Below are 27981 nucleotides of genomic sequence, written 5' to 3' on the forward strand. Positions count from 1 at the left end.
GGGTTATGGTTTATGACTGGAAAGAAATCAAGATTTAAGCTTTTGTGTAAGCTGCACAAAGGCAAGTCCAGTCAAACACCTCCTGGACACAAAGCCAGCCCTTTAGGGCCAGACCCTGTTTTTAAGGCAAGATTCCCAAGTCTTATTATTTAGTGGAGACAGGTTTCCTCTTCTCTTTGCTTGCACAGAGCACCTCTGCATTATTTACATGGACAGCCCTGATACCACAGGCAAAGTCACTTCTCTGGACACACAGCACACACAGGTACACAAACAGGGTGTATGCTCAAAGGTCACCAAATAATGACATTTTCTTAGTAAACACAACATGAATGACACTTCTGTAGAAGCTACAAATCAGGACAGCATTTTTTCATGTTTGAAACTTCCAGACCATGCAAAGCAACTACATCATCTTTAAGGGATGCTCCTAGTACTAGCACTGATTCAAATGCTAGTAGCAGCATAAAATTCTGATTATCACTTTAAAGAACTATTATTAAAATGCTGCTTCTTCTCTAATGGTATGGTAACCATACTTGGAAATTCAATTTAAAACTCTCAGGAAAATCAGAACCCAAAATACTGAGAGTGATAACTTACACACCTTGCAAAAGGGTAACCCTCTCTTCCTTCTACTGGATGCCCATCAGCTAAAGGCCATCAAAGTCAGACACTTTAACCCCAAGTTCACCCATGCCAGTATTAACTACTTAAAATAACAGAAGATCTAACTTTATCAGACCTAAGCAGAAATCTTTCTCAGTACATACTGTTTGTTTCATTCTCTATCAGATGGATCAATGCCTTTAACTGTTCAATGATTATAAGCAGAAACAATGGCAATAACAAGCCCGGAATGTTTTCAGTGACTTACCCAGGTGCCACAGGCTGGTTGTGAAAGCATTTATCCCTCAGCTCCTACGTATCCACGCAGCCACCAACATCAGGTTTCTATGCCTGCATCCACTACTGTAATATCATGCCCTGATGTCATAAGGCACAATGCCTTGCAGAGTTGCAAAAAGCTCACTTTTGAGGTATGTGCAGAATCTAATGATGGGTAGTGCATAAACAGGTGTCATAGGTATTTAAAATACATGAATGCATACGTATGCATGTAAAATAGACTTTTCCACTCATGCCCATATCCAAATGTCTGTGAAGCCTCTTTTAAGAACCTAACACTTTCAGTCACTGAAAACTAAGCAAAATATATCCTTACTAATAACCAGTGTCTAGAAAGACAAATTCTCCACTCATCAAAAGCCCAGAAAATGGCACAAAATATATCTGAACCACTGTGAAAAAGCACAAAAGCAAGCAAATGAATGCTAATACTCAAACAGCTCATTTATGCACACAAATGGGGCACAGAGCTCCGCCTGAATTAATTATAGGGCCATAAACCAAAATACTACCTAGAGAGAAAGCACAAGTATCATTGCTCCTGGTTCCCAGTGTTTTCAGAAGTGATACATAATGGGCACAAAGACTTAGTACATTACAAGAAATTAACATTAACAAGAGGACTTACTGCTATTTTTTGGAGAGTCATTTTAACTGATGTCCATGTGTCCAATCTTCTATCCAGGATTAGGATAAATTTGGTGTCAGAATCATGTTGACTGTGAGATAAGAAAATATCAAGTAATCAGGTAACATTTGGGGGAAATAAAACTCTGCTCCCCCAAAGAACCCCAAGTCCAATAACACAGAATGTAAACCACATTTTGACATTCCCACAATTGCTAAAATATTTCCTTGAGCAGTCGCCAGCAAGAAACTTGGGAAGCCTGCCTGAGGGTTAGCCCAGGGTTATGCATCACCTTTGAAATGGGCACACTGTGGGAGATGGAGAGCGGTAACAGACTGCCCTTAAAACCTGAGAAGGACTTTGCTGAGGTGAGAGGCAGCTCAGGGATGACCAGCAGCCTCCAACATGCACATCCCTGCACTCACTGCTGAGCTTTTCCATCTGAGGGAGCTCACTGCCTGCTTGCCCAAGTTACAGCATCCACGGGATGACTCCTGGCTAGTTTGGGCACAGGACAAAAAGATTACAGTAACCCAGGGAAGGGTGATGCCAGCCTGGCCAGAGGAGAAGGGGACCTGGTGCTGAAACAGGCTATTGGGGCTTTCCAAACTCCTGCTTCCAAGGCAGCGAGTGCCAGGAGACAATTTTCAGCACGCCCTGCTCACTTTGCAAGCACAGGCTTCCTGACATCCCTTTTGACACCTAAATCCTTTAAGTTGCTTTGAAATCCCTGGTCTTACCAAGCAAGCCAGCAGTACTGGGGATGCCAGGTCTGGCAGATGACCTAACCCACAGGTGAGCTCCTGTCTGTAACTCAAATACTGCCTTCCCAGGCTGGCTGGGTACAGCTCAGCCAGGCTCAACCCGGGACCATACACAACCCAGGGCAGAGTGAATTACACACTGGAATCATGTTTGCAGGCAGGTAAGGGGATGCCAGCTTGTAACCGAGTCCTCTGCTGTGAGTGTATTTACAGGATACCGAGGGAATATTTACAATCTTTATTTTGCAGATGCTGAAACAGAATAGCCATGGCCCACGCCACCCTACCCGGCGTCTCGCTGCTCCCAGTGCACGTGCTGGTTCCCCAGAGCTGGGTCAGGTATCTGCACTGGGCACAGCCCAAGCACCAACCTCTGTACTTCGTGTGTTTGGCAAGTGAAAGCCCATGCTGGCTAACTCAGAAGTATCACATAGCAGACAGCACTTGGCAACTTCACTACAGGAATAAAAAGCCACCTGAAGCCAGGGCAGGGGATTTCACTCAATGTACATTTTGCTGCTCTGGTCTGTGCTAGTCACACCTTTTGCAAATATATTTAAAAGGAATTAACAGTTCTGCTGAGAGGAAAAAAAAATAATAATAATCAAATTCTCTTTGGCTCATAATAACAACTGACTGAAAATAAGCAGAGATACCCAGCTCCCAAGCTGTGCTACAAATATACCTTATGGATCTCTGACATCACACTCAAAGTGCAAAGGTTTGATCTGAATTTATACATTGCCATGGAGGTGCAGCAGAAGAGAGCAGAGCAAATTAATAGCAGATTTTTCACCTGGGTCATACACAGAACTTGTGCATGTAGTGAAGTCTGAGGTTACAGATTTTGAGCTGCACCAGGCACTACTTTTCAGCCAAAATCTTTTAGCTAAAATAGTTTTGGCAACATTAGACAATTCTTCAGGTTTCTGTCAGCTCTGCTCACCTCCAACAGGAGTTAAGTGACCAGGGTGGGTGGGAGGGGGGCAAAATGATCCTTCTGTTTGAGGTAAAAATAAACCCCTTTATTTTCTGCACACTCTAAAACTTTAAAAGATAGATTGCTGTCCTGTAACAAACAAGTCCTCAACTCTCTATGGTATTTCCCAACTCGCTGCAATTGAAAAAAAGAAAAAATACTGTTTATACAGCACTGCTGTCACAATAAAACCTGAAGATAGACACCAGAATCCAAGTCATTTAGAAAAGGCAGCCTGACTGTGGTGCATTGTCAGTTAATAAAAGTATGTCAGAGTATTCCATTTACTCAGGACAAGGTTGTATTCAGAGAGCAGTCTCTCAGCATGCTTATTTACTTTTATCAGTTCCCATATAGACACAAAGAAGAAAGTTCCCAGCTCTCCAAAAGCCTTGAAACCTACTGTGGGAAATTTTTAATTTGTTCTGGGGCTAGTGCAGCAAGTCTCTGACTATTTGCAAGCCAGGCTGATCACATTTCCAGTTCTGCAATGTAGCTTTTAAACTGACAATAAAAATAAATCAATGCTTTCTCACCAAGGCTGCAAGGGGTGAGTTCACTTACATCCAGCAGCAGGAAGATGGAGACAGACAACCAGATTGAGGATTCTTTCTCTCCAAGTGCTTCTTGTCACTTTTTTTTTTTCTTACCCTTAATTTTGTATGTGTTGCAGGAAGCACCAGACTAAAAATAAAGACTTGGGATATTTTGCACGGAGACTTGAAATCGGATCCTGGAGTCTGCAGTTGTGTGATTTATCACAGGACTGAAAGAGTCCCTGTGGCTGGTGGGATCAGAGCAGGACCTGCTGCGTAATATTTAAATTCAGAGGTATTTATAGCCAACAGCACCCTTTGCTGTTTCATTAACCCTGCAATTTGACTTGGGTGCACAGGGAGTGAAAGGTGGGGACCTACAACTTCTTTCTCTGCACAGCTTTTCCATACAAGCACTGCCTGCAGCATGGTTCCCAGGAATCCTAAAGTAAAATTAACTTGCCTACAACACTCCCCTTCCCCCAGGCTCTGTTACTAAGGCACTCACCTTGCTGAGCAAAAAGTAGCTTGCAGCATCCATTTCCTTCGTCTAACAATTATGCTTCACGAAATTCAGCTTCTACAAATCTGACACCCCATGAGGCTTCCTCAGACAGGTATCAGCAGGACGAGATGTAGCCCTTGCTGCTGATTGCACAGGAAGGGAACAGTGCCCGTGGTGCTGATGTGCCCATACTCATCGTTATGTGGTAGGGAGGTGTTGGTGCATCCACAGCTGATTCTGACATGCAGGGCAAATATTTCTCTCTTTTAGGGACTTTCTGGCCCCAAGTCTGAGCTCTGATCCCACAGTGTGATACTGCTGAGGAATGTGTACTCAGGGCTACCAGAGCCGACACAGGCCTTCCACTCACCCTCACCTCTGTGGTGCTTTTCTTTGCTTCCCAACTCTGCAGCCTGTACCAGCCTGAAGTGTTAAAAAGCACATTTTGAAGACAGTCAGGTATCAAGGCAGGCTGTTCTGGTGGCAGGAGGAGCAGAGCAGCACGATTAAAGTGGTTTCACAAATCACATGCTGAACATGTTTGAATCACCAGTAAGCTCGAAGCACTCATTAGTTTCTTGATTGTGTTTGACCTATTACAGGGACAGTGAGACTGCTCATCATGCTAATGCTGGGGTGTTTACAGTCCTATGAAACAAGAAGCCCTGGACAAACTGGGCAGAGCTAGGAAGGGCAGTTGCACAGACCCAGGCTGCCCACACAGCAGCAAGGAGAAAGCCCTCCAGCCAGCACACACCACAGTGTGCTCCTGTCCCTATTGGGACAGTGGAGCCCATGGAACTTCAGTGACCATCCAAAAAGAGGACAGATGCTCTTTTTTTCCCCCCCTGCAAAGGTGGCTAAACACACAGTACTTCCTTCCCAAGGCAGCTGCTGACGAAAAGCTCCCATTTAGCTGCTTGTCAACCTGCTCTCCCCGCAGGAAGAAATTTGCCAAAACAGGCATTATTCAAGGAAATTAAGCATTCCAGGTAACTGAGTCACCAGGCTCAGCAGCAAGAAATAGGACGGCCATTAATCTAAGTACCCAGTCCTGCACGTGGCACAGGCAGACTGTCAGGCACTTGACCCCGACCCGCAGGCAGGTAATGGGAGCTGCTGAGACACCGCCTGGGATGGGGACCCCAAGCGGTTTGGTCCTGTCATTAGGCTCTTCCTCTGGTCACATTTCTCTTTTTTTCCACGGTAATGACTCTCTATTTGTACATGTCAAAATATTACTCTGCTGTGGCATGGCATATTTAAGTGGTGACACATGTCAAAGCTTAAGGAAAGCTTGCTGGTAATTAGAAACTTAATGAACTAAATTTATGATACACTCAGGCTGACAAGTCACAGGAATAATGTCCACTTGTTTACTCTACAATTACTGGCATATTAGATACCACACCTGGACACTGTAAGGTCAAACTTGCATCGTTTGCCTTCTCCCTCTTACTTGGTCAGAGCTGAACATGTCCCTGACCCCCACATGTGGCTTTACCCTGAAGATGCCCTGCCTGACCCAGGCAGGACCAACACCTCTGCCCATTGCAGGCAAGAGCTAGAAGAGAGCCACATACCTCGGGACTGACGTTAGGTATGTTAAGACTTTAGATACAATCTCCTCAGGCACCTCATTGAAGCGAGCATTGTCAGGGAGGGTGATAATCCAAGCCTTGTCTTTCCCTCGGCCACCTGGAATAGAGACATGGGTGCTTCCCTGGACTTGCTTTCAAGGAGCAAAGCCCAGGTCCACCATGCAAGTCAGAAAACATGCTGCCATCATTACAGAGGGCTTTTACATCACCAGAATTGCAAAAACTGGCCAAATCCTGCCCCTGATTTCAACCATAAGGCACATGCACAAGTGGTATAAACAAACATTAGGTACCAGATATTTCCTTTATTTATGGAGCATGCTTTAGATGGGGCAGGAAAAGTCAGAAACACAAGGAAAAAACAGCACACTGGCCTGAAACCCACAGAAATACATTTCAAAGCACACTTGTCAATGCATTGAGTGAGGGTAAAAATATTTTACAGTATGGCTTGAGACAGACACCTAACATGATCTTTCAACTGCCTCAGTGTTTATTATCAACATTTCTAGGGGCGCTGGAGACAACCTGACGGATACTACCCTGTCTGAAGTATCATTTTGCCAAAGAGTGCAGAAGTTCCTGTGGAGTATTTAATTACCACAGAGAGAGAAAGGCTCTGGAGAAGTTCACCATACTCACCAGAAAGAAAAGCAATCTCTTTCATCAAATCATGACTGATGTCTTTTGCACAGATGGGTGTTGCAGTTTCTGGAAGACAAAAAAAGCAAAAGCAGCAGTCAAGATGGAAGCAAAAATCCAAAGAAAACATGTTTCCAATGTGGGACCAAATCAAAGGCAGCTTCCCTAAATTATAGATGTAATTTCATAACAAAGGATATATGGTTTCCCCCAGAAACTAATGTTTCTAATTACTCTAGCAGGGCAACCACTGTAAGTCCGCAGCGCATTTATTCTATCCAACATACTAAGGGAGCACTGCCTGGGAGCCTGAGCCTTCTCCCCCAGCAGCGTATATCCAATGTTAATATTTCTCTTTTGGAGTTCCTAATTTTACTCCCCTATTTTGCAAACTCCCCCAGTGCCTCCTAGCCACGACAATCTGATGGGCTGAGATTTCTGCTGGGAACAGCAGCGTCCAAGGCTGCCACACTGGGAACAAGGTTGGGTTTTCAGACTGTTACAGTCTTTAATTTTGAGCAAATAAGCTTCTGAAATCATGTTTCCATTTGGCATGGTGCCACATGCACTGGAAAGGCTGTTGTCCTTATGTTTGCTTATAAGATTTCTTTTTAATTAAATAATGGGAGCGGCTGTTTTAATATCTTATTTAGTGCACTGACCATTTCAGTGGCAATGAAGCACAGTGGAACAATATACATAATTTTACCTTTCATAGGGAGAAGGAAACAAAAAACAGACTCAATAAACATGAGAGGAGCTTATAGCTGGCAGACATTTTTCTGAATTATCTATAAATGGAATGATAGCTAAAAATTAAACATCCTTGTTCCTGCAAATAAATGTTACAAAGCTCATCTATCTAGATTAAAGTCCTGGTGCTTTCTGATAATCAAATTTTAAACAGTAATTATTTTACAGAGTTGGCCCCAGGGAGTAATCTTTTGGCTGTTTGAAATCACACAGACTGCATACTTCAGCACACTCCAGCATAATCAATATTTATTCTATTGCACTTTTTCCAAAAGCTTTCTGGTCACTTCCACTTTATCCAGGGATTTTTCAAGCCGTTCATCAGCTGGACAGAGCTGAAGCATGGCAACCCAGTGGTGCTGGGGATGGAGGAACTTGCCTCCTGCAGTCCCACCTGACTGGGGCTGCTCCCTGCTCTTGTATTTTTTCCTCCTCTAGATAAAAATGTTATTTTTGTTTGCTAAGGATTGAACCTCAGTCCCACTGGCATCTCCAGAAACATTCTTGATTTCAACAGGCCCCGGAATTGGTCCAGGGGAAGAAAGAAGTTTGTCTTGTAAGATATTTCCAGTATTTCTTCCTTATTCAACTGCTTCATCTAAGTTGATGAAAAGCAGTGGCAATAGATTTCTTCCCTATTAATTGTTTTTTCCCAGCTCAATAGTTTCATACTGATAAAAATAACATTTAATAACTGAATGAGTTCCAACACATGAAGCAGATTATATGAAACATGACAGACTTAAGAAAAAAGCCCCTCACTGTGCACACATATTTGCCTACCCCTACCCACAACTGTCCCTCAAGATGCGGCCACCAACAAGCCTGGCAAAGTTCTGCCCTGCATTATAACACCCGTGTGCAACTCAAGGGCTCAACAGCAAACACAGTCACAGGTTTACAGTAAATGCAGCTTTTGTTTCTGGGTCTGCAGCCATGTGGGAGGGAAATGCTGGTTTATTGATAACCGCCCAGGAAAGAGGGTGGGAAAAGGGGGTTAACCTTGGCATGCTAAAAACCATAAACAATTAATAAAAAGTTTCACAAGATATTTTCTCATTGAGAACAACCTAACAGCTTGCAGCTTTAAATGAAGCCAGAGACAATAGCTGGAAAAAAAGTAGCATTTTTCCACAGATATCTTCAAACTTTGCCTTCCAGAAGAGAAATACCAGCTCAAAACCAGGATGCTTTAACCCCAGAGTCTGCTGTTTACTCTCTCACATCTCTCTTAGCTGCAATTTCCCAATGATCATCATGGAAACGGCAGAAACCAACTTCTGGTTTAATCCTACCTGCACAGGGGCTGTGCCCTCTGCAGGCACAGGTGACCCTGTCCCGCACAGCCCAACAGCTCAGCAGGTACCACTGGGCTCATGCCAGCAGGTCCACCTGGCATTTTTAAGTTTGAGGTTCAAAGCAATACAGGATGGGGGATTCTGCCATGCTTGGGAATGGCCTGGGGAGGGACCTGCTTTGCAAGTCATGGTTCCTAGCAAGAACCTTGCTCCCCACCATTTTATTCCACTGAACGGTTCATCCCTGATTCTGGCACAGAGATGGAGACCCAGATACCTAAGCACCCTTATGACTTGGAGCTTCTCGCTTCTCAAGGGATAACATTCTTAGAAGAGGGCACTAAGCACCTTTAGAAAGTCAAGCCCTTCCAGACAGTCCCAAGTTGAACAACCAAAATAACTAATTTGAGGAAAAAGAAGGTGGGTAATCTTCTTCAGGCAGTGAAGGCTCAGAGAGTGTCTCCTTCACAAACCCTCCCCATCTCCTGCGGGGCAGGAGAACACAACAAATGTCAGATGGGCAGGGTGGCTGCCCTTTGGTAAGGTCAGGGCATAACAACAGGGTGATTGTGGTCCCATCTAGAGCCACTCCTTGGCCAATTCATCACTGCTCTGCACTGACATGGAATTCAAGCTCCTGGGCAAATGTTAGGGAAAATCAAGTGCTGGCATCAAACCCATAAGTGTGTTGCTGTGCCTGTGGCACATCAGTGGGATGTTAGTCCAGAAGGGTGACCTCTGTTCCCAGATCTCTGGAAAAAGAACAGTGAAAGGCACCCAAGATATCCCCCTGTCAAACAAGGCTTCCGTTGATGTTCATTAGCAGACTGGGGGTTTCCTATTTGAAGGACATTCTTGGGACAGGACAGAACAGACCCCAGGGTACTGCCCAGCCAATCTGCATCTCCCTTGGCACAAGGCAGAGGAGGTCAAGGTTTCAGGCAAGTCCACTCATCTCTCTTTTAAAAAGAGGCTTGTGATCATCAGCTACCACTGAATAGAGCTGTGCTATTACAAAACCAAACCAGAACTCCTCATGTTACAGCATTCTAGAGCACTTTATGCACTGCAATGCTATCACCACACAGGCAGGACGACCTCAGGCTTCAGGGCCTTCCTAAAAGCAAGCAGCATATGGATGATAAACTGTCATGATAGTGTAGTAACATTTTTTATACAGGCTCCAAACTGGGTATTTATAAAATGCTGCTGCAATTATTACATTCAGAGACTCCTCTACAGAGGAGATTGTTGCCATGACACACAGTTTCAGAGGATGCATGAAGCCAAGCACAGAAAAGACAAAAGGGAAATACAGAGCTCTCTAGCCCACCAAGAAAAACTAATGCAGGTCATCAGGGAACCCCACCAAATCTGTCTTGTCCCCATCATCTGATTACACAGTCTAGAATATATTGTTAGGTTTCCTCCATAGTACCACACCTCAAGGTCACTCTACAGACCATGGTTGTAAGAATGGTCCTTACTGTTAGAGATCTTCCTTTTTGAGGCAATTCAAGCACAACAGGACTTCCACATGTGGTGGAGGTCTGCAGTGACATTCAGAGAGGGAACAGCTACAGCATGAAACCAAACTCCTCTCGTAAAACAAATTCTGAAGTGCTTTGCTCATTGGTAACTATTGTTTTATTTTCTTTTCCAAACTTTGCAGGCCCTCAGCATGTGCAGACAGCAGCTGTGCAATGCATCTGCCAAGCTGATGTAATAGTGCCTTACACTTCACACCAACCAAGTACTGTCTGCAACTGTAAAACCCATTTGGATATGGCTTTGTTGTGAATGAAGAGCAGCAGCTTTTCATGTGAGGGTTGCTGCTGTAGTCTAGGAAACAACACTGAAGTAAATTAAATTAAAAGAGTAAAGGATCACGCTGGGCCATCCACAATCTTCTTATTCTCAGCTGCTTGTCCTTTTGGACATTGTCGTGGTCTGGGTCTAACACGACAACAAAGGAACAACCCTATGGCCACTCACCCACGTGCAGCCTTGCTGGCCTCACCCTGCTGCCTCACCAAGCAGTTCCAAAAGTCTTTGGATTCAATCCAGTACACAACAAGAAATGTCACCATTCTCCCTATCAGCACACCATGTCCAAAAAGCCAGAGAGAGGGAGTTATTTGTGAAAAAAAATACTATCTTATATTGCCTGCAAACTGCCCTGCTGTGGATGGCATTCTTGCATGAGGTCTACACAAAGCTCATCCAGCAGCACGGTGCAGAGGGTCAAAGTGCCTGTCCCTGGCTGCAGGGAAGCAGCAGGACAGGAGCACAGAGACACACAGGCTGCTGCCCTTACCACCCCTGCTCTGCTTCAACCAAGATTCTCCCGGGAATTCTGCCCCAACTGTGCAGTCTCCAAGTGGTGCCTTCCCCAACAAGCTTAGACCTGGAGTAGGATCCTAATTTCCACATCACCGGATCCACCATCCTGCCTGTCCGTCCCGCTCCCTGCCTGCCTGGGAACAGGACACGATGCTGTGAAGGCACAGAGCAGGTGTCTACACAGTGCTGTTGGGAACTGGAGCCAGGAGGGGCTGGTGGCCAGCCGGGTGGCACCACGGTGATGGAGACACCGTGCTGAACTGCACCTTCACCGCAGAATACGATGTTGTGCTCCTCAACAAGGCCTGCTGCATTCACCACAGGCTTATTTACAGGACCTGGTCTGAGCAGAGAACTGACAGCCAAGGCCCTGAGGCTGCTTCCTGGCTTTGAGACTGAACTTTACAGTAGCTGGAAGCAAATCCTGTCTCCCATAGCTTCAGTTCCTCATTTGCAAACAGGAACAGGCCCAAGTGCCAACAGGATATGATATTAGCAAAGGACTGCAAGCTTGTCTGATGACAAGAGAGGAAAAGACCCCAGCATCTTCCAGGATGACATAGATGTCAATGTCTGTATGGGTTGTACAAGACCTGGGATCCAAGGGTGGGTGTTGAAAACCCCTTTGAACTAATCACTGCATGATATTGGACTAGCCTGGGCAGTTTTCACAACCCATGGGATTTGCTTCTAGAGGCACCAAAGAACTGAAAGTCTTGGGATCAGACATGAGGTCCACCAGCCACGACTTGGTGGCTTCCTCTCTGGGAACCTGAGGCTGAGGGGCCATTTCTCCCTACAAGTGAGTTCACAGCAAGCTGGCTCTCAGGGGCTTGCAGGTCCTAACCAGGACTTCCAAAAATTCTCAGGGCAGAAAAGCAGAGTGGCCTGCTAATACAACATATTTGTACTCGGTTCTACCAAAGTCATCCAGAGCTGCAGACCACATGGGGTTTAAGAACATTATGCTGCAATTACACCTTGATAGAGAAGGTAACAGTCTGGTCCCAGGTTTAGACCCGTAGGGACCTTTTCCCTGTGTGATGAATACCCTGCAGTAAAAGCACACCCTGCATCAAACAAATTCCCTTCCCTCCACACCACAGAAGTTCAGCCGCTAACAAAACTTAGACACTTGACTGTGCAAAGTCCAACACCTGCTGCAGTCCTCTTCTGCATTTGCAAGTGATCTCAGGTACGTTGCAGAAGCTATATATGTAATCATTAGTCATTTCTAACCGCAGCTCTGAGCTGCACACACCCTCATATGCACCAAAACCATGTTCAGCTGCTTTTGCATCCTGCCCTGACACACAGACACTCTTGTCACCAAGAGTACCTGTTGCACAGATGAGGCCTTGTTGCTCCAGGGGAGCCAGGCAGCCCTTGGCCATCTCAGCATAAGAACAATTTCTGCTGCTGCACTAAAACCTGGCACATTCAACAGTTTGTAATTCCAGGTGGTGCAGCCATTCCTCGTGCTGAGTGAGAGACACAAAAGACCCATTAAAATATTTATGGCAGAAAGCATCAGCACCCTTGACTGCTACAAGCCCCTTTGCCTCCCCTGCCCACAGGGACAGCTGGCACCTCACCTTGCTGCAGCCACAGGCTGCACAGGAGCATCTGCATCCCCTGAGCCCCAGGGGCACCTGCTTTGGAACTACAGCCAGTCAAAACCAGGTCTTCATTTGGAGAGAAAGGTTAGCAATTAGGTAAGGTTCTCAAATACCTATTTTTCTGGAAGACATGATGTATTGATCTTGAGGAAGATGATGGGGCTTGTCAGCTGGTTCTGTCAATAGCCTGATGGCAAACCTCACTGGCCAGAGGTGAATCTCTCAGTAAATCCTTGACTGGGCAGATGCACTTGCACAACCAGCACAATATGGGGGCTGAGGGATGGCAGAGCCATCAGAAGAGCTACACCCCAAGAATATGGTGGGAGTCATGGACAGACAGGCTGTATTTAAAGGGAGCTGGTGGTTCAGGTGCTGGTGGTGGTGCAGCTGCCCCAGGAGCTGCCAAGAGCCTGGTGATGCTGGCAGCCAGGCATGGGTGGCCCTCAGAGAGATCCCTACAGAGGCAGGTCAGCAGCAAAAGGCCTCCTTCAGAGCCAAGCAGGACAGACACAAGCAGCAGCAGCCACCACACCACCATCTCAAAGGGACATGCAAAGCCATGCCCTGTGCAGGACAGCCACCAGCACCAGCTCCCCAGTGCAGTCACCACCCTTCGTGAACATTCTTCCTGAATTGCAGCCCTAACTGTCTGCATGTGAGTGTGCCCCACTGAAAATCATGATTTAAACTTCACCAGGAGCATCATCTCACGTCACAGATGGGAAACTGTGGTGGTCACATCAGGCAGGAACTCATCAAAAACACCCAGCGATTCAAAAAGGCTGTGGAAAGCCCCAGGGGGGTTAGCCCATTGCTAGGCATGACAGGTTGGTCACCACGCCTGGTTCAACAACTGCTTAAATTATCCTTTGTCAGACTGGGGAGGATATTTTAAGGAAAGGCTCACGCTGCCTGCAAGCTCCTTCTTTTACTTCTCCCCAAGCATCCGCACAGCGTAGGAGGCAGGATACGGCACCAGATGGTCCTCTCTTCTGACCTAGTGGCTGTGCTTCTCCACCAAGGCCTTGCAGGGCTTATCTGCAGTCCATGCTTCAGTGCAGGCACATGTCCCCACCACCCAAACCTGGGAGTGTGCTCAGCTAAGAGCTCATACAGCAGAAAAAACAAGTGAAGCTTCTGAAAAAAACAGAGTGACCTTTTCAAAAAGCTTAGTTTTCTATATACTGAGGATAAGAGTGAAATGCAAAAGAAAATGCTGTGAAAGAAAAAAAGATAAGAAACAGGAAGAAAAAAGTTCAGCACAGTCCAGCCTTGTGGACCATCATCAAGGCAGTGTGCCCATCCCACAGAGGAATGTCCTCACGGGAGCAGCTGAATCATCACCCTGCAATAGCAGCTGATCTGTACAGCCAAAGAGAGATTGGGTGGCACGGAGCACCCAGGCAAGCACAGAGTGACCCTGGAACGGGCCCTGTGGCCAAGCCTGCGAGCCCTGGGGCAGGAGCCTCCCACTCCTGGGCATCCCTCCAGCAGCCACTGGCAGAGAAACACTGGCTGTGAAAGTGCAGGAGCACCCAGGGCACTGGCCTGGCACAGCTGCCATTGCTCACTCACACACAAACCTGGCAAAATCTCATTCCTGCTGACCACAGGCCATGGCTGCCAGGAGGACAAGGTGCAGCCAGTGAAGGATCCCACATTCACAGGAACACTGTCCTGCAATACAGTTTTGGGACCTGAAGTGAACAAAAGGGTCCCCAGGAGGCAGGGCTGAGCTGTGCTGCCCATGGAGGATGCTCAGGGATGGTTAAAAGGTCCAGGGCATCCCTGCATGCTGGGGACCAGGGATTTTGGAGGAGTGGATCTCTTCCTATTTAGATTTAACAGCTGTCAAACCACGGAAATCTTGGTCAGAAAAGGTGAAACAAAAGAAAATTACCTTTTCTCTCCAGTTATTGCTGTGGCTAATCTGCCAGTGGGAGGGAACAAAATACTGGATGCTCTGATGTGCTCATGTCCAATCAGAAAAACTATCTTCTCTTATCACCCTGAACTAAGGAAAATTGAGAAAGATAAAAGCCAGCTCAACCCTACATGAATTTACACCTATTGCAAGAAACGTAATAGAAGTTTCTCAGCACCCACCCCTGCAGATTCAAGCTCAGCGTGGGAGTTGAGAAAAATCTTGTTTCTTGCACATTTCTAATACTTTGAAGGTTCAATGTACTTTTAAAGTTCTCCTCTTCCCCATTTAAGCCACTCTTCCCTTACGGGAGACTTCAGAAGAAGCCTCCAGGTGTTTTGCACATCAGCACCAGGCACATTTGCCAGCTGTGCAGGGGACACTGTGTTTAGCACCTGCCACCAGCAGGCACCTCCCCAGCCAGTATCACCAGCCTCCAAATAAAGACTTCCAAAGCCAAATAAAAACATTCAAACATCAGCAACTTTCCCATCATAATTTAATACCTCGCAAACATTGCTTTTTCCAAGCCAAATTCCAGCTTTGTGCAGAGACAAAGTAGCTGCTGGGAGATGTAACAGCAGTAAATCCTTGGGCCCCGTTACCTGCCTAGGAACCTGGCATGAGCATCACTGAAGTCACTGGAACAATTTATTTTGCTTTCACAGTCCATACAGCCAGGAAACTAAAGAGTTTCCCACAACAGCATCACCTGGAAACTCCGCTGAAAAATGAGAGAAGCTAAAACAAATTTTTCCCAAAATGAAAATGGAAATGCTCAGTTCTGGCATTCCCCTCTTGCGCAAAACGACCTCTCCAAATCCAGCTAATCCCTGCGGCAGGAGAAGGTCAGAGGCATGGAAAGTGAGGGGGAGGGGGATACCGTTGGTGCTCAGTGTTTCACACCACCCAGCCCTTGGACAGACACCCCCGGAGCAGCAGATGGAGAAGCACAGTGTGCAGGCAGCTCAGGCAGCTCCAGTCCCAGGGAACAGCCCAGCCCTGGGAGCTGCCGGCAGCCGGAGCTCCTGACTCAGCCCCGCTGGAAAACCAAGCCTAGCGTGGCCTGAGAGGAAAAGGGATTGGGAAGACAAGGCAGCCCCACCCAGCCACTTCCACCACAGCTCCTTGCACTCCCCTTCCTCTGTCCCCAGTTGTGCAATGGCCTCCGATGTCCCTGCATGAGGAAGGCTGTCAGATGGAGTGACTGAGGCTTTGGTAGCGCAAGTAGAGAAGTGTGGGACCCAAGCTGTGCTCATCACACGTGCTGAAGTGACCAGTGTCCCAGCAACACGTATTTGTCAGCACAAAGGTGCCCATCTGCAGTACGAGGCTGAGGACACTCCCTGGGTTTGTGGCTCCAGGATTTCCTTGCAAGCCTTACCTGCCAAAACCAACTTTAACAAAAGGCTCCTGCCACAAGCACAATGAGCAGTGATACCTGAGCTCTGAACTGCCCAATTCCAGGCACGTGGCAGAAGCTCTGTGTCTCCAAGCATCCTACAAAGCAAGTGCTTTGGGAGACACTTGCTTTCCCCCACCATATTTTACACTTAGGTTGCTTCCTTCCCACACAGCCCTGCTGTCACTTCGCTTTTGTCTTGGTAAATGAATGATAAACCATTAAACTGCAGTTGTAGCAAATGTGATGTAGGGAGAGGAAGCACGTCCCACGTACTACTGACTGCTCCCAGACTACTACTCCTCCGTGGTCCACCCAAAGGGGTTCAGACCAACAGTGATACAGAGCTTTCAGATGTGGGAGAAACTTTCTACTAGAAATGACCAAGTTTCCAGCACTGATGTGTCAGGGGAAATGGTTAAAACACAGTCCCAGATCAGGCTGAATGCTCAGAAATAAGCAATGAGGGAAAAAACCTCCTGATTTATTTTTAATCTCATGCTTCGCGGGACCTTACTCAACTTTGTATCTTTGTCAATATCTCAATTTTAAGAATCTAGGTGGATGCCAAATCACATGCCCAGATCCTGCAGCTGTAACCACACAAGAGTGCCTTTGTGGGGATATTTTGATTTCACATGGGCATTATGCAAAGGTCATCTGCCATGAGCTTGTTAGAAGGCAGGGCTCATTCTCACGAGAAACCCACTGCCCACTTTCACCTGGTTTCTGTTGCCTCACTCACAGAAAACCTTCACCATCTGCATCCCCATCTCTGTGTCACCCAGTTCCTGTGTGAGCAGCGTGGGTGTTTCATCACCAAAACCAGCTCAGGAAGGATCAGACTTCTTTTTAATCACATCCACTCAAGAAGCATCCCTTGCTGACTGACCACCATCACTCCTGCCTACATCTTCCTACCTCATTTGCAGGTGTGGGCAAAGGAACAGGACAGCACAGGCCTGGCAGGCAGGACAGCAGCCACAGCAGAGTGGAAGCATCCCACAGGAGCATGCACACAAGCACCTCTCTAGGGCCAGGTGACACATCGGTAAAGCCCTCACCTGTGACAACCTCCTATAAACTCCTCCTGCCCCTAAACTGTGCTTTGCAAGGAGGCCAAGGAAACTGGATTTAGACTGGGAGCTTTTTTTTGGGGTCAGTGTGTCTTTCTCGTGCCTGGCACGGCTCCAGGCACACTGCCAGCTGTGAACAAATAAGGAATGATGAGTGTCCCTGCCTCCTGACGAGGTGCACATCCTCTAGCAAGGCTGGAGTCACCCAAGATGCCACTGCCGTTCCTGGATTATGAAAGACCTCTCTGCAAAAAATACCTGTTCCCCCCACAGGAAAACAAAATTACAAAAAAGTCAGGGCTCCACGTAGTTTACGAGCAGATCATTGTCCATCGAAGGAAACTCAGCTGAGGCAGGAGAGCAGCTTGCAGCCTGAGAGGAAGGGATCGGATTGCATTCGCTTCTCACATGAAGGGTGTGCGGCCATAGAAGCACAGCAGTGTCACTACAACTCTGCGATCCCCAGCATAGCCTGGGATCAAGAGATGTGTGAAGACCAAGGAATGAGGGAGGGAAGAGGGGTTGTCTAACACAGGCACACGCTTCGGACACATCTACTGCTTTCCTACTTCAGAAACCGGGCAAGGGCACATCACAGCCACCAGGCTAAGATGCACCCTCCCAGGGAGGACGTCTTTAGTTTTGGTCCTGAGGAATCTCACTAGCACTGCCAAACATCCTTCTGCTCGCCGCCAGCAGTCTCCTTTCTCCAAAAGGCTTTTTGAGCAAATGCAACCCAGCAACAAAAAGGACATGTCAGCAGCACGGTGCCAAGCAGCCTCTCCGTATAAACCCCAGGCCACTCGACGCCCACCAGAGCACCCGGAGTCCTCGGTACCCCTCCCAGCAAAGCCTGGCAGGGGCTCCCCAGGCAGCACCAGCAGCGCTGCCCGCCCCGCACGGGCACCTGTGGGGCTCCCGCCGGGCAGCGGGCGAGCCGGGCTGCGGCCACGGAGAGCGAGGGACGGCCGGGGGGGAAGCCCTTCGCCACCCCCGCCCCACCCACGGGGACCCCGGTCCCCCTCCGTCCTCCCCTGCCACCTGTGCCACCCGCACCGGCCCCGCGGGCTCCGGCAGCCCCGGCACTCACCGGCAGCGGCGGCCTCCAGCAGCGCGGCAGCCTGCAGCAGGCAGTAGTAGCGCTCCATCTCCCCGGCCGAGGTGCCCCCCGGCGGGGGAGCCGGGGCCGGGGCCGGAGCCAGGGCCATGCCCCGCCAGCTCCGCCGCGGGCAGCTCCGCCGCCGCCGCCCCGGGCCCGCGCGGCCGCCGAGGCGGGGCCGGGAGAAGCGGGACCGGCCCCCGCACCGCCCCCCGCACCGCCCCGCACCGCCCCGCATCGCCCCGCACCGCCCCGCACCGCCCTCCGCACCGCCCCCCGCACCGCCCCGCACCGCCCCCCGGCACCCCAGCCCTCCGACCCCGCCACCTCGGCTTTTTCCCCTTTTTCCCCTCCCTCCCCCTTTTTCCTCCCCTTAGTTTTCTCCCCCCCTTTTTTCCTTTTTTTAATTATTATTATTATTATTATTATTATTTAATTTCCTGCCGCTCTGCGGTGCCCCCGGGCACGCCGCTCTGCAGCCCGAAGCCTCTCCTTGCCTGGGTGCCTACAGCCCATCTCTAGGAAAAAAAAAAACAACTACAACAAAAAATGTCTTTTCATCCCCTGCAAGCAGCATTCTAGCAAGGTCCTTGAACAATATAGAAGGACTTCATGAAGCCACGCTACAGCCCAGGCTGGCCAGAGCTCTAAGCACAGTGCCAGCCTGACCCAGCAGCCTCAGGTTCCCCGATGCTGAGGTTCAAACAATGCCAGCTCATTCTCAGCAGGAGCCTGAGCTGCTCAGGAAGGCAGGACAGAGACGTGGATGTTCCTGTTTTTCCAAAACGACCTTCTAATTATGCTCCTTACTATAATAGCAACCTTTTTCCAACACTTCAGCAGTCAGGGCTATTAATTTAGGACCCAAGGTCTAATGATGGTAGTATGAAAACCACTGTGTTTTGACAGACCGTGTCCTTTCTACACTAATGCAGAATTTCTCAAGGAAAAGCTACCCACTCAGTCAGGGCTCCTCAATTGTAAGAGCAGATTCTCAGTAACTTAACAGTTTGAATGGACAATTTTCTGCCTGGTCATAAGCACCTCCTCTCTGATGGGGAGAGTTCATGTGCAGTTACTCATCGAAAAATCAGGTGCTCAGCAGTAAAACATTGTTATAAAATAGCCATATGCAAGGCTGCAAGCATGGAAAGACAGCCAGGCCACATTCCTTCTGTTTTCTTATCACAGGAATGCTATTTTCCTTAAACTGCAGCAACTCTGAGGCCCATCCAAGTGCTGAAAGTCTCCTTTTTGTTCCTGGGGGATGCTCTGCTGGAACCAGGACTCACCACTGCTGAGTGATACATCCCCACTTCTGGCACTGGCTTCGGGAAAAATAAAGCCAGCCAGTAGAAGATCCAGCTGTGATCCCTAAGCTTTGGCAATCAATCCATTTCTTGCTCTCTGAAGGGAAGACAAAATGCTTAAGACTGGCTCTGGGTCAGGTGTTTGCAGCCAGCACACCCTGCCCGAGCCTCAGGAGGGGCAGGCTGGGCCACTGTAGCTGGTGCCAGCAGGAATCCTGCACATCCCAAGGCTGCACCTCCTCCAGCCAGTTCAGCTGGCACCAGACACCACCAGCCAGATCTCAGCACGGAAAAGCTGTGTTTGCTCAACCTGAAGGATAATCGCTCAGGCTTTTCCTTACCATTGTTCCTTTACAAACCTGTATGGCCACAAAGCTTGTTTGGGAAACCTGGCTGCTTCCAGCCTCTCCTTTCGGGCATTTCACTATAAAAGCCCAGCTATCCCAGCAAAACGTTCAGCAGAGACACTGTCCAGCTGCTCCTGTTCCACACTGGCAGGAGCTACCCAGCACATCTGTCTCCTCCAGAGACAGTTACTCTCTGCCTGCCCAAGGAGTGATAAACTGAGATAGAGGGAACAAGGAGACGGATAAAAAGGAAACAGTGACAGCCAGAAACACGGGTATTTCTTCTTCAGGCATTTCTCACCCTGGCCCATTAACAATGTTCAGCACTCTGAGAGTGGCACATAGATCTGAGGAAAGAGCCCTTTCAAAGGGCTGGGGAAACCTTGCCAGCACCTGCAGCACCTCTGTTGGCAGTTTTATTTCATGTGACCACAATTCCTTATCCTCACATCTTAAGGAGAAGGTGTAGGTAGAATTCCTACTAATTTCATTAATTCTAGATCAGAGACTGGAAAAAAGAAACCCTCTAATAACATTTTTAATTCTCCTCTTTTTTATTTATTTTTTTTGTTGCCCCAAGTTAAGGCTAAAAGGTTCTGTAGAGACTGGTGTTATTATTTGGATTTTAGAAATCACACTTCAAAAACACCTGTTTATTCAAACAGGAATGCTCCATTTTAGGCACCACAGATACCTGAGGCCTCACAGTAATGCAATCACCTTTGGGGATAGATCTGGATGACTATACCAGCTACATTTTTATTATAACCTGGAGAAAACACAGGTTTCATTTCAGAAATGAAATGAACTTCTGAAAACTGCTGCTCTCCCACTTGGCCACGGGTCTGTGCAGAAAGCAAGGGCCCAGGAACAAGTCCCAGCCCCACCACATCTCTGGAGACATCACTTGCTTAAGAGGCGTCCAGATGAGTCTTGACAAACGCCCATCTGTCATTGTCAGCTCAGACCATCCCATCCCCTACTCTCCCCTTCAGAAATTCACCTATTTTGACAGTTGCTGGGCAAGAGAGTTTCTGGTTAAAGAAGGTCATTTAACTTGTCACCCTCAACTCAGCCCTCTGTCCCAGCTCTCACACACACAGTCTCACAGGTGCCAGATAATTTCTCCAAGATACAGCCCCGCTCTGATTACTCCAGGGTTCAATTACTGCAACGCTTTTCCCCTGGTTTACCCAAACCCTTTTTCCTGCTACACCACCTGGGAAGCTGCTGTAAATACCTTTGCCCTGTGTTACCACATTAGTCCTTTTCACAGGCAAACCCTCCACTGATCCTCTGCTCCCCTCCGCGCCTGCTCTGTGCCCCCTGCTTAGCCCCTGAGCCCCAGCTGCAGTGGGGAAAAGCTGCTTAGCCCTTCATGCCCAAACTCCAATGGGCAAAATGGGACACAAGGGCTTTGTTGTTTTGTTGTTTTTTTTTTTAGGGTGGTGCTGGGAACCCAAAAAGCAGAGCTGGCTAAACATGGTTTGGAGTGAAAGATGTTGAAGGGAATCGCTCACCCCTGGAATAAGCATAGAGACATCAAAGTACTTGTGCAGAAGAGTAATTAAGCTCTGGTCGGTTTTCATAAATGGGGATTTTAGGAGGATTTCATGTGCACGAGGCAGCATCACCCCTGATCCAGGGGTACCATCTGGTGTGGGCTTTTCCCAGGCTGGTCCAGGAGGGCAGAGCCTCCACAGCCTGGTAAAAGTCCTAGTCCCACTGAAGCCAGTTAAACTTGCACTGATTCCATCAGGAGCAGGATTTTATGACACCTGCTGCATCAATGTGAGAAAGAGAAAGGACTCTGCTCCACTCTCCCATTCCTTTTTTCTGCCTCTGTCAGACCTGTCTTATTTATTTGCACAACCCCCAGGTTTGGAAGGGAACTCACAGGCAGTTGCACACACACCCTTTCTCTAGGCCACAGCGTGTTTTCCAGCTTAGCAGGTTATCCCCAGACATGTGAGGATGGAAGCAGCCAGTCCTAGTCCCAGCAGTGAGGACCTTGCAGACCCATTGCCTTCAGCAAGGGCTGTGGGGAGGGACAGGGACACCAGGGCCCCTCCACCTGCCAAGAGCCCTCACACCAGTGGCCTGACCTTTACAAAACCTGCTGTCCTTACTAAAAACCACCTTACAAAGTGACATTGCTTCTCCTTTCTCACATGAAGGGCTACACAAGTACTGTAAATGCTAATTTGGTGCTTTCTGAAATACCTGGTGACACAAAGCTGTCTCACCTCCTTTGCATTTACTACTTCTGTCCTGTCAGCCTGGGCAGCCAGCTCAGAGTAAAACCCTTTCCAGCTCTTCACATGATTTTCACTATCACTCACTCAGGCTATTAAGATTTTCAATGCATGTATCTGGTTTCCCATAGTACAAGCTGCTTCTTAAAGGTTATAGTTTGTTTTAAATAGCACAGCCATCTGTCCTCCAGTGGCTCATGGGAGCTGAAGAAATCAAAGCAGCCAAAACAGAATTTTTCAAAGTGTCAGGTTTTCATTATAAACATTTCCATTTGAATCAGACACTTTAAAAAAAAACAAACAACAACCCCAATGTATTTTCTTGGGTATTATACAAACAGCCTGAGTGTTGCTTTAACAGTTTCCTTGCATTGTTGGCATTTCATCAATGCAATTATCTGGCCCCCACTTCAGCAGCTCCAGGCACTTGACAAACCACAGAATAATCCTCATGTGTGTGCTTCTAAACTTTGAACTAAAAAATGCTAATTTATTACAGGTACCACCAATGACACACAGAACTGATGCACAGAGTAAAGAAAAGCTCTTCATGCATATTGGAGTGGGGCACATGGAACCAGAGTGTTTTGTTGTTTTTTTTACCCAGTTCCCAAAGATCAGCTAAAGCTCAGAGTTCAACTCTTCTACACAGTTCAATCGATTCACTCACTTAATTCACATGACCTGCTTTCTGAATTTGACATTATTTTTAAGGGAAACAGGTTTAGAGCACACGTAAGGCAGCTATGTGCAGCAGCTGTTCCTAGCAGAACTGCTAATACCTTGTTGGAAAAATAAACATATGAGAAGCAACCTGTATTTCCTTAGGCAAATGCCACTCTGCATCAGAGAACAGAGTGTGGCCTTGCTGGCATCATCTACCCCCCATGAAAATATTGATGGTCACCCCAATACTGTCTTTGAAAAGCCCACGTTATAAACTATTGCCTATGAGCATCCAAGGAGACAAGACACAACAAATATATATGAATCAGAACAACATACCAAAGTTTATTGATTACTTCAAACAAAAGTTTCTGTAATGAAAAAAGAGCAAGTTGCATTCATAAAAGGTAACATTCACATTCATTTTCCTTATATAAAGCAACATAAATGTATAAAATTGCATTTAAGTGAAAAAAAAAGTAAGGTTGCAGTCCTTTTTATTTTTTTTTTTTGCAAGAAGCTGAAAATGCATTTTCTCATTGCCTGTATATAATTTACACTTTCTATATACTACATGGTTTTTTTTAAAAAAAAAAAACTTAGCTGGGAAATTGGCTAAATGGTACAGTATTAGGTAAGTTTTTCAACTGTATTTATACAAATTTAATTTTAAGCTTTGATGCAATTCCAAGTCATTTATAATAATGATTAGGATTAGCTTTTTCAAAGTAGCGATGACTACACCAAGTTCCTCCGTTATCACCTGACAGATTTAGAGGGAATCTTAATTACTTTTCTTATCTTTCAGTGTCACTAGTCAGTGATTAAACTTCAATGAATTATGCAGAAAAAAGAACCCAGCCTTGTTTTTCTTCAAGTTTTCCACCGATAAGCCTGTACTGACCTTTTAGCTCAGTAATGAGCACTGTAACATTGCGGGGACGTGAACAATCACAGCATCGCTGTCGGATTACTGCCTCTTCAGCTGACACCCTGCAGCCACTACCACTGCTTTTGCTTCCCTCCTCTAACCCCTAAGAGGGGCTCCTGTTTCTCCTGATTTCACAAGTTATCCAGAGCAATAGGAATTTCACTTCTGTCATTGCTGAATGACAAGCATCAGCTCTTCTGCTGGTCCAGGGCAGCCCGGTTGTCCCAGCAGCCTCAGCACTACACCAACTGCACTAGCTGAAGATCCAAGCCCAAGAAAATCTCTGTTTTCCCCAGAGAGCTGCTATTCCAGCCATTTTATATTCATTCCCACTTGCTTGCCAGCACACATGCCTTGGGTTTGAAAGTACAGCTATTTCAATGGGTTGCGCCATCCTGAGACAGGACACTTGGAAACAGGAAGAGAAAGATTTGATTCTCAGAAGGCTCCACCTTACAACAGGCTGCAGAAATTAACCTGTTTAAGTGGCTTTTTTCAGACAGTTCACACATACATGGCAAGAGTCCCTCTGTTCCTACTAATGTCACCAGCAAAACCTCCAGCTGCATTTCATAGCAACAGACTTTGACCCTAGGAGTAGAGAACAACACAACACAAACGGAGAAGCAAGGTGTCAGGCTTGGGACCATTTGGGCTTGGAATGGGTTGGAATCACAGGAATTAGGCATTTCAGTGCCTGCATTTTGAAGGTTATGTAAACACAAGTCAGCAAATGTATATTTAAGGAGAAAGGTTAGATTTGGCATAGAGAATCTTCATTGTATTCATCACATACTTGATCTGTAGGCACCATATTTTAGCAAGAAAAGTTGAGAATGGGACAAGGTCTGCAAGTTGAATTTCAGGTCCATGAAACGAACTATAAAAAGGAAAAAAAAAGAAAAAAGGAAAGAGCTTTGCCCATGGGACACATGCTGGAGGTGCAGCTCCTTACTTGCATGCAGCAAGGAGTCAAACCGCGGTTGCTAACGAACACCACTTGCAAGGAGGCCAGTGCAGTGTGTATAATACAGTGGTCCTGTCCATACGTCTCCTCCCTCCCACACACTGGGCAATTTCAGAGCAGCCTCAGGGACTGTGCACACCCCTTTCCCACTCGGGTAAAAGCCCACTGGAAAGTCCTTCTCATACACACCAGAATTCACCTGCAGCTGATCCGCATCCCGCTTCCACCAGAGTCAAGGAAGGACCTCAGGGGTGGCAGCCAGGGTGCAAGACTCGATTCTTCTGAAGATTAATAGTCTGCTGGTAGTGAAGTTTGATGAAGGGAATGTTCCATCTAGTCCCAAATTGTTTCTTTGCATGGAAGTGACACAAAGCCTGGTTGAGCATGAGCCAGACCCAGCCGCAGCATAGAAGGTAAAACTTGTTACTTCTGGGATGAAACTTGAGTGTTTCTCATAGCAGCTCCTCTGCAGAGTGCCAGGACAGTCAGCACCAGGAGGGACCTTCACACCAAACAGTGGTGGCACATGGTGCTCTGTCACTGCTTAGGACTTAATGCAACAACAACAAAAAAGCTGCTTTTTCCACATACAAAGTATCAGAGAATTAAAATCGAGCATCAGGCATCTCACCTGTGCGGTGTGTAGCTTAAGAAGAAAAGTTCTGATGACCATGGCACAGGTAGATTTAAAAAGAACATGCCAATTTAAAAACCAAATAAAAATGTAAAATGAAATCAGGTTCAGGTATTCCTTCTATTCTTAAACCAGCTTATTTTCTTAGTGCAAATAACTCAAGATGCAGTTCTCTATGCCTGCAGGTTCAGAGACACATCCCATGTCCCTGGGATTGTCCAAGGACCGTGCTGTCTCTCAGGCCTTTAAAGTGTTGAAGCAACTGCTCAGTGCAGCAACATGAGCACAGCCTGGGCAGAACAGCTGTGAGCCTGGCACAGCCCCGAGATCCTCTCCCCCCCCCCAAAAGCTGCCTTCCATCACGAGCAGCCACAACACGAGGGAAAATGACCTTTTCCTCACTCTCCATCAGGAATAGGCCCATCAGCAAACTGGCCCCGGGAGGATGCTCAGGTGCTTCCCAGCCCTGCAGGTCTCCACATGGATACCACCGTGTGGATGGAGCACAAACCAGGACCCAGAGAACGGATCAGGGACTGGAGCCTTTGCACCATCAGCGAAGATTTCCCACAAATTTTCAAGTATTTCTGCCACGTGCACCAGGGAACCCACCGCTGGAAGGGGGCAGCCCCTGCTCAGGGCTCACAGCCCCACACCAGGAGAGATGCTCACAGGGCTGCATCCAGCTTCTGTGACTCTCCCCAGCGCCTCCAGGGAGCCAGAGGGGGCTGTTCTCGGCTTTAAAGTCTGTGCTACTTCTTTGGTCAGGCAGAGCAAGAGACTCCAGCAGCTCTCTGCTGCTCTCGGACAGATCTGCAGCAGGCAGAGGAAGCCCCCGTGTGACATAGGGCTGGCATTGCTGTCTTGCACTTCCAATCATGCTGTTTTGGATGAATTCCTAAAGATGTTTTCTCGGCCTCCAACGACATAGACTTGATTTGGCAGAATTTTTTTTAGGGGGTGGGGAAGCCACAAGACCAAAGACAAACAGGTACCGTGGGGCCAGTGCCCTGGCTACTGCCTTATCAGCATGGCTGCTTCCTGTACTTGGTAATATTAAAGAGAACTGGTAGGTTAACACCACGTTTCTTTCCCACAGCATGACAATATGCAGTGTTTGTATGGAGCACTTTAAAGTATCCTGAGAGGACATTGTTCTGCCAAATTAGTAACAGCATCTTCAGTCTTCACATAACCATTCTCTATACGTTTGTATGAGACTAACATAGGCAGATCAAAGGGGCCAGTCTGCAAAAATCAGAAGGAAAACACACATGCATTGCAATTGTTACATTCCCAAACTCATAAACCCTTTTGTGTTATTTTTAGGAAAAAAACCCACTTAACTTTGTAGAAGAAGAATGATTAGAACACATTAAAAGTGCCAAATTTCATTCACAAGCGAGGAACCAATAATAAGACAGTAAATTAATTTGCACAAGCTGCAAAACGCTGCCAGAAGTGCACAAGAGGCGTCTGCTGCCCCCCGAGGCTCCCGTTCTGCCCCAGCCCAGCTGCCTCCCGCCCCAGTCTGCACCAGTACACGGCAGTGGAGAGCACCACCTAACGTCTGCAGCTCGGCAGCTACGCCCGGGCAAGCAGAAACCCGGCTTTACACGTTTGGAGCTCAGGCAAACCTGCCCGCTGGCCCCTGCCATTGCACCGGCGTCTTTAGGAGCAGCTGAGGGCACAAAGGTAGGGGAGGCTGGCAAGAGAATTTGCAGCAGACAGCACACAGCTCTAACATCCCACTATAAGCAACACTGTGAATTCAATTAGGCACTTTTTATTCTGCTACAGGCTTAAGATGATGTTTAGAATCAAGTAAACCTGTGCACTGCGTGTGTATACACAGACATGGAGACATGCCTGCTGTGCCATATGTTGATGTATAGACAAGTACACACACTGAGTTTCAATCTATGCAGATGAATTAACATGTACTTATTTCTATCTGACAGAACAACATGCACCCTAGAAAAAGGGATTTGGGTACAATTCAGATGCAATGCTGGAATCATTTTAATAGCTGAGATTTGATACTGAATAGTAAATACATCAGTGTTAGCTTTTATAATCACCGTTAGCACCATTCACTGACTGTGTTCTCAGACTAAGTTGTCTGTTAATATTAGACTAAAACATCACTTACATTGAAAAGATTTGTTTACATACTGTGAAATATTTCAGGTTTGAGCTGCAAAATATTTCAGTTTGAGATCTGTGCACATATGGGATTCTGAAAAGGCTAGATAGGACAATGTTCCCAAATTAAAATGCATCCCAAGCATTGCATCTCCATTCCACAAGGACAGGTGCCCCACACCAACAGTCAAGATGATTACCAGAACCACAGTTTAATTGATTTGGGGGTTACAGTTGGTTAATTAATGCCTTTTAAAACCATCCCAACTCCTTTGCACAGGGTACCTGTTACAACATATTAGACTCATCTGAGAATGTTCTTAAAAGAAGTGGTCTGACAGAAGGTCTGGTCGACAATGAATCAGGTGCCTTCCTGCTGCTCTGCAACAGCGAGGCAAAGAGACTTGTAGCACATGTGACACTTGCCTCTGCCTGATGGTTAAACAATATAAGACACACACACCTTTTTACAGCTAAGTCACATCACAAGGGATGCAGCAATACACACTGCCTCAATACCAGGGTGATTAATACTGGCTGGCTTTTGAAGTGTGAAAGGCACAGAGGGTGTTCAGAAACTAGCCCTGCTTCCTGAAATGGGTAACTTCAGACTTGGGGGCTTATGCTACAGGTGATTTGGAGGAA

General features: G+C 47.1%; 2 protein-coding genes across 7 annotated transcripts in view; both read right to left on the reverse strand.

The window, feature by feature from the left end:
* MCF2 (MCF.2 cell line derived transforming sequence) overlaps positions 1 to 18243 on the reverse strand; it is a 55448-nt gene extending 37205 nt beyond the window's left edge. The window contains exons 1-4 of one of the 2 annotated variants that reach the window (XM_051630177.1): positions 18073 to 18243; positions 6565 to 6633; positions 5905 to 6019; positions 1538 to 1628 (exon numbers count right to left, since the gene is read on the reverse strand). In XM_051630177.1, coding sequence (XP_051486137.1) covers positions 1538 to 1628; positions 5905 to 6019; positions 6565 to 6633; positions 18073 to 18190 — 393 coding nt within the window. In that variant the 5' untranslated portion in view covers positions 18191 to 18243. Of the gene's footprint in view, positions 1 to 1537; positions 1629 to 5904; positions 6020 to 6564; positions 6634 to 18072 lie in introns of those variants that run through there. The other variant, XM_051630179.1, reaches the window with a different exon arrangement.
* Positions 18244 to 22978: 4735 nt separating this feature from the next.
* The window catches only part of ATP11C (ATPase phospholipid transporting 11C), a 56780-nt gene continuing 51777 nt past the window's right edge, over positions 22979 to 27981 (reverse strand). For 3 of the 5 annotated variants that reach the window (XM_051630038.1, XM_051630035.1, XM_051630039.1), the window contains exon 29: positions 22979 to 26439. In XM_051630038.1, the coding sequence (XP_051485998.1) occupies positions 26323 to 26439 (117 nt within the window). In that variant the 3' untranslated portion in view covers positions 22979 to 26322. Of the gene's footprint in view, positions 27718 to 27981 lie in introns of all 5 variants that reach the window. The other 2 variants (XM_051630037.1, XM_051630036.1) reach the window with 2 other exon arrangements.

This window comes from Apus apus, chromosome 12 (assembly GCF_020740795.1).
Source record: "Apus apus isolate bApuApu2 chromosome 12, bApuApu2.pri.cur, whole genome shotgun sequence".
In the NCBI taxonomy this organism is placed as follows: domain Eukaryota; kingdom Metazoa; phylum Chordata; class Aves; order Apodiformes; family Apodidae; genus Apus; species Apus apus.